This window comes from Drosophila kikkawai, chromosome 2L (genome assembly GCF_030179895.1).
Source record: "Drosophila kikkawai strain 14028-0561.14 chromosome 2L, DkikHiC1v2, whole genome shotgun sequence".
NCBI classification, from domain to species: Eukaryota; Metazoa; Arthropoda; class Insecta; order Diptera; family Drosophilidae; genus Drosophila; species Drosophila kikkawai.
In genome coordinates, this window is record NC_091728.1 from 13,512,826 (window position 1) to 13,533,186 (window position 20,361).

The window sequence follows — 20,361 nt, forward strand, 5'->3', positions numbered from 1 at the left end:
TCTATGATGATAATTATGTTAGTCTAGGTCTAGTATAGGTTTAGAAGTGTGCTCTATGGCGAATGTCATCTGCGGTTTATTTTTATCTAGTCTTTCGGTTCTGTTTCTGTTTTGGTTTGACATATATTAACCGTTTTTATGGGTTGAGTTGGCAGAGATAGACAGCAGACAGGGGGGAGAGATAACAATAAATTGAGGGTAATTCTATGCAATTAACAAATGATTACATAAAAAGGGTTTTTGCCAGTCAATGTCATGTAGTTATTGAAACGAAGCATAAAAATAAAAATTTATAAATATATATATTTAAAAAATTTAATTATAAAAGTTATAATAATTCAAATAAAAATTAATTTTTTAGGAGGCCTGTAATAAATGTCTGTACTTACATTTTACAATATATTTAAAGGTTTTCAAGTTGATTATATTTTAAACTTATGCCATAATGATATTTATTTTCTTGTTAATAATTATATATATTTTAAAATATAGTTGTTTATTTATTAAAAATCAAAACTTCTTAGTTAATTTTATTAAATTAGAGTAGCTTAATTTATAGCCTTTGTATAAGACCATAAATGAGGCTTATAACTGTATTTTTCTTTACTTAAAAAATATCATTTATTAATTAAATTTTAATAATATTTAATAATATTTATTATTTAATTATTTAATTTTCTAGTACCTTTCATTCTTAACGATTATTTTTACACATTAAATTCTACACTTTCGTTAAGTTCGCTAACCCAGAAAGTATGCAACAGTTTATTTTCACCCTGAAACTGATTGATGACTTTTGGCTCTAAGGGGACTTTCCGGTCTTCACACAAAATTCAAAACAAAATCCAAAACAAGAAAAAAAACCCAAAAAAACACAACCCTACTGCCAAAACTTAATATGCCCTGGCTACATAATAAAACTTTTAAATTAAACAGATTACAAAAATACACATCAAATAGCAAGTAATTATCCTTTATTTTTGTGCAAAATGTATGCGAAATGCAAGGGAAAGTAAAAGTTTGTGCTGACCGAAATAAAAACAAATTATAAACAGGCCTCAGCCATTATTTTTCACCTACTTTGTGAGCGTTCGGGTCAAAAAAGGGCGACGGGTAAAAAGGCTTGACCTGAATTTGCTTATCGTCCAAACAGCATCTGAATGACTTAAATATCTCATTTAACGCCAGACCAAATAAGGGTGGATTTTCAGCAGAGGGATTTTTTTTTTTTTGCCCATACACACGCACACGTATTTACAACTAAATATAATAAATTTCAACATGTTTATCCCCTTATTTTGAGCGCTTTTTTCTCACCCACACACACACACGACCGACTTTCTGTCTGTCTGTCGGTTTTGGCCTGGCTCAGAGCAGCTTCCTTTATCCTAGATCCTTTCTTCATCTCCTTCGTCTCTGTGTGTGGTGCGTGGCAAACTGTGTCAGAAACTTTTTTGGCCATTACTTTCACTACTTTTGCACTGAAACTGTGCTATGGTATTCCCATTTATTTCGCTCTTTTTCCCTCTTTAAGGGTTGACTTAGTATTTCTCCCCCTTTTACCATTTGTTTTCGTTGTTGTCCTGGGCTGGCATGTCGCCTTGTAATGGCACAAATTAACCATGTTGGTAATTAATATCTCAAATTGGCTTACAATTTGCTAAAAATTTGTCATATTTGTGTCATGAGAGTTTTATGTGTGTTTTTGCAAAGGAAGTTTAGGAAGTTATTAGGGGAGTGATTTTATTTTGATTTATGGGACACGATGTGAAGTTTTTAAAGGTTTAGGTGATGAAGTTAATACTATTAGTTGGGAATTAATAGAAAATTATTAGGAAAAATTATTAGTATAGCTAAGGAATATTAAAAATATATTCAAAAAGGGACTTCAAATTCAACAGTTTTCCCCTTGTCTTTGCCATTTCCAATACCCATTTGACATTTATTCCTCTATCTATTTTAATTAATATTTAAATTTCACTTTGATTTCAGCTTTCTACACATTACACATGCCACTTGTCGTCCCCTGTCAAAATCAAAACCATGAAAATAACTGGGGGCACAACGAGGCTAAAGAAGTTGAAGTAAGCCACTAAAAACTTATCGCGCATATATAAATTTTAATTAGAGCTCACGCACACAGGCAGCCGCAGATGTTTAAAGCGCGAAAGATACAAAGAGACAAGGACTAGAAAGAGCAGGATATACATATATATATACTTTCCCCTTGCGACCTTAATTAGTTTTTGGCCCAGTGACATTGGAGTGCAAAACCAGGGAGGGAATTGATTTTCCTTATTATGCTATATATACCAAAAATGCGAGAAGAATGAAAGTGAAAGTGCAAAAGCGCAGCGCGCAAAAAGTATCTCACGGATACACAAAGATGTAGGGAGCAAAAGAGGGAGGCGAGTGCTGGGCGGCGCTAGCCTAGGGGGTAGGGGAGGAGGTGGGGAGGCTGAGAAGGAGTCGAGGAGGAGTGCTTGTGCTTTTGAAGTGGTGAGGGGTGAGCGTAGTTGTTGTCAAAGTAACGAGTAGGCTGTCAGACTGTCAGATGCACAGGGAAAACAATATCAGTAGATACTTTTGATATTGTTATTGTATTGGTAGATTTTAATTTACTTAAAGGTTATTACTTAAAGGTTATTATTAGGTAGCAGATTAATAATAAAATGTAAAAAGACCTTAATAAAAATGTTTTAAAATAAGTTGAATACTAAATAATGTTTTATTTAAATAAATTGCTTTTTGAAAACAGCCTAAAGATATAGAAAAAATATTAAAGGTTTTACCTTAAGTTTAATTTCCATTATATTATTAATAAATATTCGATGTATAACTAATTTTGTTAACATTTCTTTTCAGTACATTATCACTCTCCCACTCTTTTTCGCTTGAGATCTTTGCCAGCTTTCTCCTCCTACAACCCCCCACCCCCATTCTACTGGTTTCTTCTTCCACTTCGTCATCGTTTCCCCCTTCTGCAAACGCCCACTTGCCAGTCCCCTCTGCCTCACCCTGCACTGTCAGAAGTAAGTAAACTAAAAAGACAAAAGCCTCGCCTAAAAGTGTGCTACACATAAAGGAAATAGGGGTGGTCCGAAGAGGAGGTGCCAAAGCGGCTCCAAGGAGGGGTTGGTTATGACCAAGTATATAAAGAAGAAGCTGCCAATGCCATATCTTTAGATGCTGCTGCTGCTGCTTTTCCGGCTGCGTCTTCATTTTTCCTTGCTTTTCCCCGGGAGTTGTTGCACGTTGCTGGGGCAACCAGGACATTTTGGCCACGAGGCAGCCTCAACAACAACAACAACAAGAAAACTAAAAAAGGCAATGACAACAGGAAAATCAGTGAAAGCAACAACAGCAGCAACAGCTATAACAGCAATTTTTTGGCATTTTCAGGGTTGCCACACACTCACCACCCACTTGGGGCCCCCCACTTTACCGGTCACATTTTCACTCCCTCACAGGTTGGAAAATTCGAATGTCAGTTGTAATAGCTTCGGCATATAAATCAATAAAATGATTGTACGCACCTTTTTGGGCCCCATGCCCTTCTGCTTTTAACCGCCCCCTGCTGCCAACTTCTCATCGTCCTTCGTCTCCAACTCCTGCTCCTGCTCCCTTCCTGGGTTCTTCCTGCAGCTTCTGCTGCTTCTGGCAGTAGCTGCTACTGCGGTGTTTGTGTTCGTGCTGCTCCTGCTACTGCTGCTGCTGTTGTTATTGCAACGTTGTTGCCCAAAATATTCACAAAAAGGGGTGGTACAGCGAGGGGCGATTAAGGAATATGTGCTCAGCAAGGTGCAGTAAGTGAGGTTTGAAATATATATATATGTATGCTTACAGATAACCTTTGCTTTTATAATTGTTAATAATTATTTAGATTTTATTATAATTATTATTATTCAATAATTATTAAAAATAATTCCATTTAAAGCTAGGTGCAGGAAAATATGTTAGCATTTAGATTTTAAATATTTTACAATTATATTTTTATATATTTTCAATATTTTCAATATTTTTTATAAATTTTGAAGCAACCCTCGCTCTCCAAACTGGCCCCGCCCGTATCCTGCCTGCTGTGAGCTTCAGGTGCGCCTGCTTGTTGCTATTCCGGCTGGTTCTCTACCTTCCGAGCTCCCCAGCCCCCCTTTTTGGGCCATTTTGCTGACTGTTGATGATGATAATGGGCCTTTCCCCCTAAATATATATATATATTCTTTTTTTTGGGGCCTGCCAACAGGACAGAGGATGGTCTGAAGGTGGATGGGCGTGCCCTATCCTGTCCAATGCGTACGAAGTAAAAATTTTTACGCATTTTTGATTTATGGCACCGACACAAATAAATTGTCGACGTTGTCAACTGTATATTGAAAATGCATTGGGAGAGAAAAAGTAACAACGGGAAAAGAAGGAAAAGCTAAAACGGAAGTTTACGGGAAAAATCAAACTTAAAGCCAGTATTTTGCCAGGCAATCTGGGCAATAATGTTAATGATTATGGCCGGGAATTGAGGCAACAGCTGTAAAGTTGTTAACGAAAAATGTTCAAGGATATGACGGGGGGAGTTTGAGTTGGAGTTGGGTGGCGGTGGGTGGTAATGGGTGGCATTGGCTGGCATTATAGCCAAGCACCTGTGGTTCACATATGCAGCAGCAGCAGCCCTGAGGGGGGCCTAAAAGCGACTTCGATTCGCACCGAGAGTCCTGGCTGTTTTTGGCCATTAAAAGTTTTTACAATGCAGACACACGCACTTCGCCGGGTTGCCGGAAAAATTCACAAGAGTTTGGGTATTGGGTAGCCTTGGCACTTCACACAACTTTCTTTTTTTGGTTCCCCCCTGTAGCACACACACACTTTATTTTTTGCTCTTTTTTCGTATGGTTGGCATGGCCAACAGTGCGCATACTTGATGTGGGCCTCAACCATCGTTTTTCGTCCCTTCTTGGAATTCTTTTTTTTTTCTCTATTTTTTTTTTGTATTTTGTATTTGGTTTTGTTGTAGACTCCTTCCACCATGATGAAAGACCACAACACATGCGAACTAAAGTTGCCTCTGGCCAGGAGGTTTACCTTCCTTGCTTGGTAACAAGTAGAACAAGTCAAGGGGCACCACTCGAGCTTAGCTCCTCCACCAAGACTTGGCTAGAAACAAGTTTAAATTGCCAACACAAAATTTGGCTTGAACTGAGGGAGGAAGGGGAGGTTTGGTAGCTGAAGGTCCTGGAGGATAAGCTACTTAAATTCTTCTGTCAATGGGCTATTTCGATGTTCTCAGGAAACGTCCAATGGCAATTTAAGAGATTTATTATTAAAGGTAGAAAGTCCAGGGAGAATAGGTTATGGGGTAGAGTCACAGGACATTTCAAGGAGTCATCAGAAATTGTTATTAATATTTTTATAAAAGTTAAGAGGTATTCAAGATTTGTTGAAGAATTTTTTTAAGCAAGTAGATTATTTTGTTATGTTATTTTTTCAATAACAAATCTTGGCATTTCTTTACTCCCCTTTTACTTAATTTTTTACATTTTAATCTCCCCTTATACTTCATTTTCCCCCCTTTAAGTAACGACTTCACTTCATTAAAGTAACATTAAAGCCAGTCTTTGCATTTAACTAACGAGCCATCATCTATTTTGGCCTGCATAAAAAGTTAACCAGGCTTCGTTTTACTCCCCATCTTTTCCCCCACAACACAACAAACACACACACAAACGCAACCCCTTGGGGAGCCCACACACACACACCCACAGTTGATGAAGAAAAAAAAAAAAGCTGTATGGAAGGACATGGCCTGACGTTGCTGTGACAGCAAAGATAACGCAATAACAACAGCAGCAATGCATGTGGCAAGCAAATGACCACACTATACACACCAACCACCCACCCATACACACACACACCTCACCCACACTCGCAAAGAAAAAACACACGGGAGCACACATATACGCAGGCAGAGGGACCCACTGAGCATGTGATCTATGCCTATCTGATGTATTTTAATGGTGCTCACATATATTTTTCATTATTGCTCTGCTCGCCTGTTGACCAGCAGGAGAAAAATATAAATCAAAAAAGAAAAGGTTACGAATATTGGCATACCCTTTATGAAAGTTTAAGATTAGAGTAACAGAAGCTTCAACTAATGGTTGATTTATGAGCAAAAGTAAAGAAATATTTAAAAATTAGTTACATTTTGTTATGATTTTTCTCTTGAGAATATACCCTACTATGTAGTCAATATATATCCAAAAAGTATTACTCTCTTTAGCTCCTCTCCTCACTCTTTTCCATTTATTTTTCAGCCCTCCCTCCCACATCACGTATACGCAGTGTGTGAGGCCTTCCCTCGTCGGCATAGACCAACAATTTATTTCTATACACCAGAGACCACGACTTTTTTGCAGCTGTCAGGAATGGCTGTGGATGCAACGCATCGGCAGAGCCTTAGGCCAAAAGCCCCAGAACCCTTACCCAAAACCTGACCCAGACCCAGTTATAGTCCAATGATTCCTGCTGCTCCTTCTCATAGCCTTTATCTGCTCGTGCTGCGGCATTTTTCGCCATGATATGCGGAAATGGATTTTTTGTGGGAGAAGGAGGATGGAATGGTATTTTTTTGGGAAGCAATATTTTTTATGGTCCGTTGAGATTGCAATTTGAAAATCGATAAATTGCAATTAATTTAATGGTCACAGCGACACAGCCAAGCAAAAGGAGGCAACAAAGAATACGGAGATGGTAAATAAATCATAAGGTTGTTGCAGTAAAATGTGGTATAAGGGAAATATGGAAAAACCAGAAAAATCTAAGCTATTTCCACACAAATTCATATCTAATATAAGCTTAAAATTTCATAAAAGGATTTAGGAAAATCTCTGAATTAGCCACAAAAATGTGCCTCGATTGGCTGTCATAGAAACCTCTTAAAAACTGCTACAAACTTAATATTTACCAAATTTAAATTTAAAGTTATAAATACAATACTTAATCTGCAATGCAACTCAAGTCTTAGTGTTGTCAAGTTTTAATTAAAATTTTCACTGTGACCGGGAGCATATTTTCCCGAATGCAGCAATGAAAAAACAATTTCCACATTCCTTGTTCTACAAAATTTACGCCGCCGTTCAGTATTTGCATAATTTCCACCACCACCCACCCATTACCCACCCATCGCTAGGGGACGGGGGCTAAAACCAGATCGACTGGGATTGCTGATTAGCAGCAGTCCCCAACCACCACCCACTTTCCTCCCCCTTTTTCCACCTTGGTAACTGCGGTCCAGCCGGGCAGCATTTAATTACCTAGGAGAAAAAAAAAAACGTGGAAACCAACAAGGCTGGGAGAGGGAGAAGAATGGAAAACAAGAACAGCAGCAGCAACAACAAAGGCATAACCTAATTTTCTCGAATTTCCCAAGCAACGATGAGACGTGGGCAGCCAAAAGGAAAAGCCCAGAGAGAAGCGGGTTCCCCTTTTCTGGTTAGAAATACCAGATTCCAGCTTCGGTTTGGGGCCAAATCACTGTAACAGGGTGTTCGTGGTACTAAAGATGCAAATGATCACAAAAAATGAATATTCAGCAGGAGGAAAATCGTTTCAACCGAAAAGAAAATAACAAAAAGGAAACCCAAAGCGTTTCTCAAGGATACAAGAGAGGCTAAGCAAGGATTTCAAATGAGATCATTGAAGAAATGTTATAGATAACGGTTATAAAAACACTTAAAAATAAAGATAGTTATAGATTATTTTAAACTAAAAATAAAATAAACTAAAATAATATAGCTTATTAAAAATGTTTTATAAAGTATCTCCAAAAAAGTCAATGAATTTAACACCCTAATGCACTTATTTTTTTGTGTTCCTATTTTTTCTACAGTTAACCAACGTTTATAGCCTTAACTAATTCTTCAGTGTGCATTATCTTATAGAATTAGCAAAAACATGTGGCCTTACTACTCATGGATCATATTTAAATGGTGAGCAAGATAATACTGCGTTTATTATATTGATATCTTTCAGCTATAAACTAGAAAAGAGTTGAAAGTAGAAAGATAATGATAAAGAAAAAAATATCATTATCTTTCTGCTGGTTCCATATAAAAGCCACTTTCAACCACTTTAACCATTAGTCGCCTTTGAAGACTTCCAGCGTCTTAAAGATCATGTACGACTTTAAGTGTATTGAATATCCTAATCTAATTGGAACTACTGTCCTGGTAAAGTGTACAGGACCCAATGGTGCGGGTCCTGAGTGGCTGCCCATAAAGCAGGATTGGAGTGAGAGATGGTGTACACTTTCTGGACCCTATACCGAAGATTTTGCAAAGCGAATCGATGCCTTCGCCACCCGGGAAACCGATGTCTTCTTGGTATCCGTCATGAAGAGCGGTTCCACTTGGATGCAGGAGTTGGCTTGGCTTTTGCTTAATAAATTGGACTACGAAGGAGCTCTCAGCGAATACGGCAATGTTCGCAATCCTTATCTAGAGTGAGTGTTAAATATACAATTAGGCTTGAGAGTGATCGGGAGATCCCTGATATTTTTTTTAATATTTGTAGACACTCGGGTATCGACGAAGCCTTCCCAGGAAATTCATTAGAAACATGTGATAAAATCCAGACTAATCCCCGATTGATCAAATCCCATTTACCTGCACAATTCCTGCCCAGACAAGTCTGGACTCAAGGACGTAAAATCATTTATGTGGCTCGAAATGCCAAAGATGTTGTAGTATCTACATATCACTACCTTTACGGCATCGGTGTTTGGGAAGGGAGTTTGGACCAGTTTGTTGATAGCTTCATTGATGATAAGATAACATTTAATCCGCATTGGGCACATGTTATCGACTTTTATAGAATGCGTTCTGAAGAGAATATATTTTTCGTAACCTACGAGGAAATGATTCGAAATCTCGAGGATGTGATCAGGAGATTATCTCGTTTCGTGGGCTGCCAAGACTTGAGTGATTGTGAAATGGAGAAACTCTTAAACCACTTAAAGTTTAAGAATATGAAAGGTTGGTACACTTTCTCTTAGGTTTACTTATGAATTTAGTTGCGACTTTTCTTTTAGAGAGCAAGTTTGGCAACCACACCAATTTCTTCAAGACTTTTCATGAAACCAAAGATGATTTTGAGTAAGTTTTTAGAATTTGTTGTAATTTTTAATTATTTGTAAGTTATTTTGTTTTTAGTTTTATGCGTCGTGGAATAATTGGCTCTTACAAGGATGAATTAAGCTCTGAGCAAGTGGACAAAATTGATAAATGGACGCAAAGATGTCTGCAGGAATATGGAATTAGTGAATCGGACATTTTTGGTGAAATATAATAACGTGGAAATAAATTAAGATCAACACTGATTTAAATTAAATTTAATTTAAAAAAATGTGTTCTAATATTTTTAAGTCAAATAAAATCATGAATTAAAAAAATCAATACCTTAAAAAATTATTGAATAAATTTGCTTAGCCTTTGAAGAAGTTAATAATTTTGCTAATTTTTTGATAATAAGCACTTGCCCAAAAATCATACATATTTTTCTTAAATTTTACAAAGTGTTAAAAAAATATTATGAAAAATATTTCTCGTTTTGTTTGGAGATTAAATAACCTACCTTCTTACTGCAGGTGATCGCAACATTAGTTCAGAGACAAAACAATATGTTTTCATAAATTTTAATTAAATTTTTGCACTCTTGATTGCATAAAGAAACCTGTTTTCACTAAGAGAAATTTTACACATTTTTAACAATATATTAAATAAGAATTTAATAATTATTTTCGATAATTTTTGCTTGATCTTAAGGAATTTGGTAAAATTCTTAAATTCTCTAATAGAATTAAATTCTAATAATAGAAATTACATTTAATAGAACTAGTTTGCAGTGTATTTGAAAAGAAAACCAGCACCACTTGCTTGTGATAGTTATATTGTTGATTAGTTTGACTTTATTAAAAAAACACTCATATTCTCGTTTGAGTTTTTTATTTTGTTTATGAAAAGGTCAGTTGATGAAATCATTTTAAGATATTTTATGTATTTGCTTATGCTTAAACATTGATAATTAATGCAGGCTTCAAAATATGTGTACTTTTTTAAGTTAATAAAATGAATTTGCCTTAGAAAACATTCATAATTTATAGTACAAATATTATACATTTTATATATTTTCTTCTTCCATAAAACTCTTCTTTCTCACTTTGCAATCAGAGCTATCTTTTCTTCTGGTTTTAGCTAGAGTTAAATAACCGGTTAAATTAATTATTAAAATTAAGTTTTTCAATTATTTCAATCTTGTTAGCTTTTATGGTTGTTCTTCTATAAAAGCCACACACAAAATGATGCAGGTTTCTGTCGCGCTTAAAGATTTGCTGAGTGAGGTTGATCATGTACGAAAGGGTTGTGGTGCACTGCCGAGCTTCAAACGGATCGGGTCCTGAGTGGCTGCCCTTGGAACAGGATTGGAGTGAGCGATGGTGCTCACTTTCCGCACCTTATACCGAAGATTATGCCAAGAGGATCTATGATTTCAATACCCGGGACTCTGATGTCTTCTTGGTATCCGTCATGAAGTGCGGTTCGACTTGGATGCAGGAGTTGGCTTGGCTTTTGCTTAATAAATTGGACTACGAAGGAGCTCTCAGCGAATACGGAAATGTTCGCAATCCTTATCTAGAGTGAGTTGAAGTCAAAGTTAAGTTTAAGTTAAAGTTAAAATAATATTTAATTAAAATATTTGCAGGCAGTCTGGAGTTGATACATCCGTTCATGCGGATTCCATAGAAACATGTGATAAAATTCAGAGTAATCCTCGCCTGATCAAATCCCATTTACCTGCTCAATTTCTGCCCAAAGAAATCTGGACCCAAGGACGTAAAACCATTTACGTGGCTCGAAATCCCAAGGATGTTATAATATCTACATATCATTTCTTTCACGGAATCTCTGCTTGGAAAGGCAACTTGGATGAATTTATTGATGACTTTATTGCGGATAAGATTGCCTTTAATCCGTACTGGACGCATCTTGTTGACTTTTATAGAATGCGTTCTGAAGAGAATATATTTTTTGTAACCTACGAGGAGATGATTCGAGATCTTGAGAATGTAGTGAAGAGATTATCAAGGTTCTTGGGCTACAAAGACTTGAGTGATTGTGAAATGGAGAAACTTTTAAACCACTTAAATTTTAAGAATATGAAGGGTAAGTGGACATCTGTAAAGTTTTTCTTAATTAATTAACTCAAGTGATATTTTTCTTTCAGAGAGCAAGTTTGGAAACCACACCAACTTCTTTAAAAGTGCTTATGAAACCAAAGATAATTTTGAGTAAGTTTTAAAACTTTTTTATGTAAGTTTCTTGATTGTAATCTGTATTTCCTTGTTTAGCTTCATGCGTCGTGGAATAATTGGCTCTTACAAGGATGAGTTAAGCTCTGAGCAAGTGGACAAAATTGATAAATGGACACAAAGATGTCTGCTGGAATATGGAATTACTGAATTTGATATTTTTGGTGAACTATAAATCTGTGGAGTTAATAAAAAATCACTGTTAAAATATTGAAGTAGTGTAACTCAATAAGTTGCGGCAGTGTAAAGGTTTCCAAAACAAATTAACCAAAATTAATTAAGCATATTAAAAAGGTTTGCGTAAAAAATAGGTATTATTTTTAACAGATGTCTAGATCAAGTCGTCTAATGATTTTTATGAAAAATATACAAATACTTATTAAAAAAGAATAACAAGATAATGTTAATTATAATTATACCTTGACCTTCTTTATTATTTCCCTTCCTCCTCAAATACACAAGCAGAAAAAAAAACAAGCAACACAAACATAAGAAATACACACACACTCAAAAACATTCACTTTTGCATTATTCCCATGTACGCTATGCGTAACAATACAACAAAAACAAAAACAAAATAGCAAAAGCAAAAGCAACAAACAATGATTTTCATGGTACGTAAAATTAATTAGGGCACTGAGACAAAAATCCTCAAATTTCAATTGAGCCTTTAATACCTTGACCTTCTTTATTATTTCCCTTCCTCCTCAAATACACAAGCAGAAAAAAAAACAAGCAACACAAACATAAGAAATACACACACACTCAAAAACATTCACTTTTGCATTATTCCCATGTACGCTATGCGTAACAATACAACAAAAACAAAAACAAAATAGCAAAAGCAAAAGCAACAAACAATGATTTTCATGGTACGTAAAATTAATTAGGGCACTGAGACAAAAATCCTCAAATTTCAATTGAGCCTATTCAACCCCCCCTTCCAAGTCCTGTGGGAGCAAAGGAGACGGGTAGAATAAGAAGGAGAAAAGAGAGTGATAAAGAGAGGGGAGAGCGCCCAGGAGATATGCAATGAAAGAAGAAAATGAAGCAGCAACTAAAAATACCAAAGGAGCCAAGTTGAGGGTTGGAGGGGGAAAGAAGCTGCTGGCGAAACATAATTACTCTGCATCTGTGTGGGTGTGCTTTTGTCTTGGTGTTTGTGTGAGCCCCTCGCCCTGTGATGGTGTTTGTGCGTAGGCCGAAAAGAGGCACTGAAAGAAAAGAGCTGTAATTGTGGAATATTTAACAGAAAAATTGGTAGAAATTTATTAAATAAGACTAAAATTTAAGTACAAAATTACACTATTAAAATAAAAAGATATAGTATTAATTTAAGCTTAAATTTAGACTCTTATTTTCTGTACTAATTTCCAATTAAAATCATTTTATTTATTTCCTATTAAACTTTAACAATTTTATTGAAACTCCACAATTCAAATACCCATGTTTATTATTATTATATTTATTTCTTACAGTGTAATGTCTTGTCAATGCAAGCCGGCTGTGATGTTGCTGTTGCTGATGCTACTCCTGCCCCACCTCCTGGCGCTCCTGCTGCTCGTGTTTCCTGTCGGCGTCCTTTCCCTTGTCTCACTCCTATGTTCCTGAAAACTTGTACATAGCAGCGGGATTTTCTATGTGCCATGCTCCTCGCAGCATCAAAGCTCAAAAGAAAACCCAAAGGAAAAGCACACTCACACACACACCAGCACAGAGCGTTTTCAGCTAATATATAATTACAAATACATTTAATCCTGACGGTTTTTTAATTGTCCTGGAAGGGTTGAGATTAAAACAGGAAAGGGCGAGCGCAAAGACAGTAGCAGGATGTTGTGACTGACATTTTCCGTGAAATTGAGAGTGGAAATCATGAATGAAGAAAAGTGAAATGATGGCTTAAGGGGAAATTGGTGTATGTAAAATGCAACATTTGATTGAATAAATAAAGAACTAAATTTATTTAATTAATTTGGATATACATAGTTAAGAAGACTGAAGTGTGAATTTGAAATTAAAATCAAAAAAACTAAAACGCTCCAAGATGTAATAAATGCTTTCCCTTTTAATACAATATTTTAATTGCCATTATATTTACATTTTCAAAAGAAAACTATTTAAAAAAGTAAAGCCTAATATTAGGAATAGGTAACAAGTTATCAATTATTTCGTACTTCATTTATATAAATTAAATATAAATAAAATATATTTACTACTCCCAAACTACCATCATAAAACACTTAAGACTATCATTCTAAGTGCATTTCTCAGTTGCTACTCCAAATTTCCCGGAATTTCTCTAACTCTGTTATTTTTGTAGCTTTAAAATTGCAATTAATTGTCGAGCTAACCAAGCCTACAACTCATACCACTTGGCCACAAGCAAGGCACTTTATTAGAAAACCGTAGAAACTGTTTGGAAAAAAGCAAAGATGATGAAGGGGGAGGGCAAGAGGAATAGAAGGAATCTGACAACATAAAACCTCAAACCTCAAAGAGAATTTCCGCCACTCCTTGGAAAACCAAAGGGCGGCTCACAAAAAAAAGGAAAAAAACAAAAACAGAAGGCTACGGCCGCAACTTGGAAAATTCAACCCAACTCCCGTTGTATAATTTTCCGAAAAATTACTTTAAACTAAGGCACACACACACACACACACACACATTAGTGTGCACTGCATGGCACCGTGAAAAGCTAAAGGAAAACACCAAGCAGCAGTAGCAGACGACCCACATTGGTGAAGGCGAAAAGAGCCAAAGGCGGAAAATGCCAAACAAAGAAAATCTGGAGCCGGGGAAAATGTTTTCGCCTTTCTTGCATTGCCATTGCGAAAAGGAATCAACAAAAGCCGACCGAAACTACGCAATTTGGTGAAAAGCAGGCCTGCAACACGAAAGCAAGTGAAGGATGCGGGAAGGATCCAACTTCTATATACTACAGCTGCCTATATATACGTATCATATATACATATGTATGTCGTATATATAAGTGCCACATAGAACCCAAAAAGCAAGAACAGCAACAACCGCAACGGAGTCAACGTCACTCACATAACACTGAGGGAAATATGCCTGTTACACGGTGAGAAAGTGTTTGATTTTTAAGGGATTAAAATATAATTGTTCATATAATAATAAAATATAGAACTTTAATTATTTTTATATATTTTTTTTTAATATTATTTTAGAATATTTATTATGTTTTTATTGCATTTTTGTTTATAGCCACAAACAAATTATTTTTCAAACTTTATGTTAGGTAAAAGCAGCTTTACATGACTTAAAATGTGAGGATAATTCCTAATTAATTATTATATTACAATTTTTTATTTACTCTTTAACAATTAGAGTTTAGGAAATTAATAATAATTATGGGAATATATTTTTAAAGTATTTTAAAACACACTAAGAATATTTCAGATATTTCATTTACCAATGGCATTTCTTTCTTTAATTCTTTATAAATATTTAATCGTTCTTAATTTAAATTGTAATACACTGTTTATGTAGTTGGATCATTATTTATTTATATATTAATTCTAAATGATTAATTTTACACTATCTAGAACCAACTTAAATCAAAGAACTATAGGGATTATTTTTATCTTTAAACTATCTATTTATTTCAAAGTTAGATAAACGAATTACACGAATTCAGGAAAATTTCAAATATATTTTTCATTTTTTAAATCTATTTCAAGTTAATCCAAAATAATTTTCCTAACTATATCCCAAGCCATTACGCATCGGAAATGCCTTCAGAAAATATATCAAATTACATTCTGTCACTGTGCAAGCCCCTCTGAGCCCACAGGACCCCATTCTTTACCTTCTCCGGGTCCCCTTGTTTCTTTCCTCATTTGCCCTTTCTATTTCTCTTTCTCCAGTTTCTCCCGTTCCTCCTTTCTCCCGGTCTCCACTTCGCCCCCCCACCTTTCATTCAACCGCTGCACACGCACAAAGGCGCCAAAATTACAAACGCAGCGAGTGGTCGACGTCTAATGGGTGTGAGTTTCCACCAAAATTTCCTTCTCCCATGCCAAGGAGTGAGATTGCTTCTTCTTCTTCTCGCCCATAAAGGACTGCAGTAAATTCCACACCCCCATCTACATTTCCGTTTCCCTCACCACCCCAAAAAAGAAAGTTTTATATAGGCGCCGGCGCACGCACATCTGGCCAGGAATGTATATATATATATATATATATAGTACATGAAAGCTGCAGCCGAAAAAAACACAACACAAAACCCCGCACTCAAACCCAGAGACCCATGTCAAAGTCGCAGGCTAGCCTCCCTCCCCTCCCCCTGCCCAACCTCCCTCCCCCCTTTTCCCAAGATGGCACAAAACGCCCTGCATTTTTTTCTATTTACTTTACTTTGGCTTTACTTTTCCTTTTCGTTTTTGTTTTTCTCTTTGGGTTTTTGTTTTTGTTTCGGCTTCCATGTTCTTGGCCGTGGATTTTCTTGAACGTCCTTGATCCTTGCAACGCACAGCCATAATAACAGCGGCCGAAAGAAGAAGCAGAGAGTGGCGCCATGCTGGTCGCCAAAAGAGAGCGAGCGAAGCATAGCATACTTTTCAGGGGGGAGGCAGGACACGAGGTCCAAAGCGCCGGCAGGACGCCTTATCAGTTGTAAAAACAAAACCGGAAGCCCACACAGGAAGTTGCCACAGTGAGAGCGAGACAGCAGAGCCAGTCAGAGAGAGAGAGAGACAGAGAGAGAGAGAGAGGTACGTCGTCGAACTTTCAGGGTGAAAGCGAAAGTTGAAGGCGAAGGACAAGGCAGCCGAGGAAAGTGAAAGTTCTCACGAGAGACAGAGAGAGAGTGAGAGCCAACGCAGGCGCATTTCCCACGAAATAGTTATAAACAATGCAGAAGGTCCTGAGAGCAAGTCCTGAGAGAAAGCTTGAGAGGGAGAGAAAAGTCAAGCCAAGTTGCAGTTGTCTCAAGAAATGTTGGTTACGAGCCGAAGCTTTTGCCGCTACATTTTTAATGGCCGCAATGTCCTTGGATACTTGCAGGGAGTTTTAGGAAAATGGGGGTTGGGAAATGGGGCAAAGGCAGTGACAGTGGCAGTGGCAGCGGCAGCGACAGAGGCAGCGCAGTCAGCGCCGAAGCCAGCAGCGACTGCGACTGCGACTGCATTTACTTTCACTTTCGCTTTCACGCAGCAACCCCAGGCGGAAAATCCCCCCACCACCAAGGTAACTGCTTGCATATAATGTACTTGCCTCGCTTTTCTTTTGCTGGGAAAAACTTTTGCCCCAGAGCTTTTGCATTTTTTTGTGTTTTCTGTGCGTGGGGTTTATTTCTTGAAAGTTTATTTTTGACAGAGTTTTATGTGCCTGGCGGGCAAACAGAAAACAGGACACGGGACCAAACAGGACACTGCAGCCCAGAAGGGGAGGCGGCCGGCGCTCGCCCGCCCGCCCCATGAAAATGACAAAATAATGTAATTTGGGGCCCGTAGATTTATGCGTGCTGCGTCTCCGCAAAAGAGGAATTTTGCAAAAGGCAAAACGCAACGTAGTCGGTTTCCTTTAGTCCCTTTTCGCTTCCTCCAGGATGCCTTCCTGCTGCGCGTGCTTGCCTTCTTCTCTTACTTTTCTTTTTTGTAAGCCGCTTGGCCGAATTTAGGGCAGGTTTCATTCCCGCTTAAACCCAAAATAAAAACGAATCCTGCTGGAGGAACTTTATTCTTTTTACTTAGCCGAAGGCAAGGCAAGGCGAGAGTTGTTGACAAAGTTTCAAGCTGAGAAGAAGATAAAGACTGAAATGGGGGAGAGGGAGAGGAGAAGAACTGGGGATCGGAAATGGATATAGCTAAAGGTGGCACAGTGTTTGGCTAAACTGTGAGTACTAGGAAATTGGGTTGAAAAAAGGAAGTGAACATGTCAGAGAACTCAATATTAAAGGGAAAGAGACATTTTGGTCTAAGGTTTAATGGTAAACAAATAAGGTTAATTTTACATTTTCTTTTATTTTAAATACCACGTATATAGATAATTGCCTTAAAACTAAATTTTTAGCTTAGTAATATTTACAAAAAAAGTTAATAATAAAAATTTAACATGTATAAATCAAACAAAATAATTATAAAGTCTCAAAAGCCACATAAATTTCAAAAGACCTCCAATTATCCAAAGGTAAAAATATATAAAATGGATACGTAGATTTTATTTTTTAATATTTTGGGAATCTACATGTATTTCAGGTTGTTTTTAAGTTAAAAATGTATACTGTTTACTCAAGTGTTTAAGCAAAAAACATATTGAAATAGTTAAGAAGCTATCACAACCCAACCCAACCCAACCCAAATTCCCTACATTGATTCAATTTAAAAATATAAAAATTGTACATAAGAATATAAAAATAAAGAAACCTAATGGAACATCATTACTTGGTCAACTTAAAGTCCTTGGTCCCTCGGGCCTATCCTGTAAAATATATATAAAAAACACACGTAGCCGGGCCATTGTCATGGTCACCTAATCCGACTGGCCAAAAATGGCCCCGTCTTGAGCCTCTTTTTGGCCAACAACGGCAACATTGGTCGGGGGAAAAATAATCATTTCAAATGCAAAACCCAGCCCGAAGAAGCACAAGAAAAGCACATAAATGACCGCCAGCTGTGCCAAATTTTTGGATCCAAGCACCGAGCTGCACATGCCACAGAGAGCTCCAGGATCCAGAGCTCCTTGGTGTTTAGGCTCGGCTCCCTCGACACCCTCCTGACGCTGCACAGATGATTCTGATTCATTTAATTTTCGTTTTTGTAAATGGGTAAATTCTGTGGGTGGAGGGAGAAGGGGTAGCAGGCGCTTGAGAGGCGGGGGTTGCGTGGTTGCAAGGGGCGTGGCAGTGCCTCCGCATCTGGTAAGGACTGTCAGTCAGGAGGAGGCCTACGAAAACTTTTGCCTGCCACGCACAATTTTCCACTTTCAACTTTGCCAAGGGGATGGATGGATGGTTGGTTGGTGTGCGATGGGGCTGAGCTTTCTGCTTGGCTGATGTAGCGATAAGCAGGCAACGTCGTCGCTTCTACACAGAGAAAAATAATTATTTATAATTATAATTTGTTACTTGGGTGAAGATCATATGTTTTTAACAAGATTAATTGGGATTGGAATTAGATAAGATTCTTCTTCAAGCAAAAGAAATAAGTTATTTTAGCTGTTTTATATGGGAAACACCTGTTTTTCCATCAGTATCATATTCTTTCTATATAAAATATAGATTAGATATATGTAGATATATTTTAAATATTTGAAATCTTATATACAATTTCTCACTGTGTACCTTGGTTACTACCGCTGAACTTGCTGTTGTTGCTGCCGCAGCCGCAACGCTGCACACGCCGCCCAGGAATTGGCAATGTTGATAGGGACGGGGGTGTTGGTTAAAGAGGGGGAAATGGCGGCAGGGGGGTGGCTGCCCTGGGGCAGGGTTGAAACATAGGCCCGTTGCTGTTGTTGTTGTTGTTGTTTTTTGCTACTGCTGCTGTTGTAGTTGGCGCCAGTTTCCCATGTAAAAGTTGCTGAAAAGTGTAACGCAGTCGGAGCCTGACTGAGTTGGGGATGCGGTTGAGAGCGAGGAGGGAGGGAATGGGTTTGGTGGTTGGGAAATAAGGGGGGGCGGCAAGGGAGAGGCTGTCAGGGGCGGCTGTCGTTGCCACGTCGCCTACGCGGCATAGTTTCAACTTTTCTGGCCTACGCACTGCCAAAAAACAGACTCTCCAGACTTTCAGATAAAGGTAGTAACGAAAATACCTAGTGGGCGACGGGGTAAAAATAAAAATAATTAAGTTTAATATATAGAAATAGGTTGGAAGTTGATTTTTTATAGAGAAAAAAACTAATTTACTTAAATTTTTACAAAACAAAAAGTGTTTTTAGGAGAAGATTTGTATATCTTTACACAACGTGAGCTTCCAATAAATTTTACATGGATTTAAAATAAATTAATATAAATAATTCCAATTATTATTAATTATATTTGCCAATACCTAGGTAAATTTTATTAAAAATGATTCAAAATTCTAATAAAATCCGCATGTTAGAGCATCCCTTTATCGTTATACCCTCTACCCCCTGCAGTCTGTTTTTGTTTCTTGCCAAAAATTCACGCACTTTTCCGTAGTGTCTCCTCCAGCACCCCTCTCCACCCATGCAGGTTTCCCCCCTTTTATGTGTGTTGTTGTTGGGTGGCAAGTACATAGAGGCGCCTTTATGTGCGCAGATTTCCGTCCTTCTGGCTGGAAAATAGACTTTCGCTTTCGCTTTAGCTTTCACTTTCACTTGCCACCTACCGAGGGGGAGGAAGCTGGCAGCAAACTTTCGACATCAAAAAGAACTACTTTCGATAATCACAGGGCTGGCGCCAGAGGAATTACATTTCAGCCGGCTGCGGGTGAGTTTTCCACGCGCTTTTTACTGCCTCCAACTACGGGGTTTTGCTTTTTTGGTTTTAAAGTTTGGGCCAAATATTGGGCAGTTGCCTTCTTATATGCGCATAACAAATTTCTTTCAGCCATTTTTTATGCAATTTTTTATTGCCATTTTATGCGTCCGATGAGATCAGCCAGAATACGATTTGGAAAATGAAAAATATAGCTCATGAATTTACTTATTAATTAGGCTAAGCGGAGCAGCCTTGCGGAAGAGTTTCAGCTTCAAAGCTGAATTCAATCAATGACATCATGAAGCTGCGGGGTAAAATGTGGAAACACTGCAGCGGGAAAACTCTGGTGGTGGTTAGTCCAAGCGGTTTTCCATGGAAACCCCTTCTCTCATCTGCGGAAAAGCCAAGTCGTTGCAGTTGCTAATTCGATGGACCGTAGTTTTCATTTAAACGGGGTGGAAGCTGAATCAGAAATTACCTTTGGGGGATGAAAGGGTTGAAAATAAAAAAGCATTGCAATTAGGAAAATTAATCGCTTGACATAACAGATGAACGGTGTCTAGAAACTGAGTAAGTATTAAGCTTATCAAAGGTACTGTTA

At 37.5% G+C, this 20,361-nt stretch overlaps 2 protein-coding genes across 2 annotated transcripts; both read left to right on the forward strand.

The window, feature by feature from the left end:
- The first annotated feature begins 8,165 nt into the window (after nucleotides 1–8,165).
- LOC108081356 (sulfotransferase 1B1-like) lies at nucleotides 8,166–9,336 on the forward strand. The gene is made up of 4 exons (XM_017176502.1): nucleotides 8,166–8,491; nucleotides 8,563–9,023; nucleotides 9,080–9,143; nucleotides 9,201–9,336. The coding sequence occupies exons 1-4, from the start codon at nucleotides 8,166–8,168 to the stop codon at nucleotides 9,334–9,336; spliced, it is 987 nt and encodes a 328-aa protein (XP_017031991.1).
- A 1,058-nt stretch (nucleotides 9,337–10,394) lies between these two features.
- Nucleotides 10,395–11,531, forward strand: LOC108081357 (luciferin sulfotransferase-like). The gene is made up of 4 exons (XM_017176503.1): nucleotides 10,395–10,684; nucleotides 10,750–11,210; nucleotides 11,272–11,335; nucleotides 11,396–11,531. The coding sequence occupies exons 1-4, from the start codon at nucleotides 10,395–10,397 to the stop codon at nucleotides 11,529–11,531; spliced, it is 951 nt and encodes a 316-aa protein (XP_017031992.1).
- The last annotated feature ends 8,830 nt before the right edge of the window (nucleotides 11,532–20,361 follow it).

Bases quoted from the DNA above. Each gene is read 5' to 3' on its own strand.
- LOC108081356 (XM_017176502.1), top strand. From the start codon at position 8,166: ATGTACGACTTTAAGTGTATTGAATATCCTAATCTAATTGGAACTACT. The intron at 8,492-8,562 runs GTGAGTGTTAAA...TAATATTTGTAG, and splicing joins GTTCGCAATCCTTATCTAGA to ACACTCGGGTATCGACGAAG. The intron at 9,144-9,200 runs GTAAGTTTTTAG...TTTTGTTTTTAG, and splicing joins GAAACCAAAGATGATTTTGA to TTTTATGCGTCGTGGAATAA.
- LOC108081357 (XM_017176503.1), top strand. From the start codon at position 10,395: ATGTACGAAAGGGTTGTGGTGCACTGCCGAGCTTCAAACGGATCGGGT. The intron at 11,211-11,271 runs GTAAGTGGACAT...TTTTTCTTTCAG, and splicing joins AAATTTTAAGAATATGAAGG to AGAGCAAGTTTGGAAACCAC. The intron at 11,336-11,395 runs GTAAGTTTTAAA...TTCCTTGTTTAG, and splicing joins GAAACCAAAGATAATTTTGA to CTTCATGCGTCGTGGAATAA.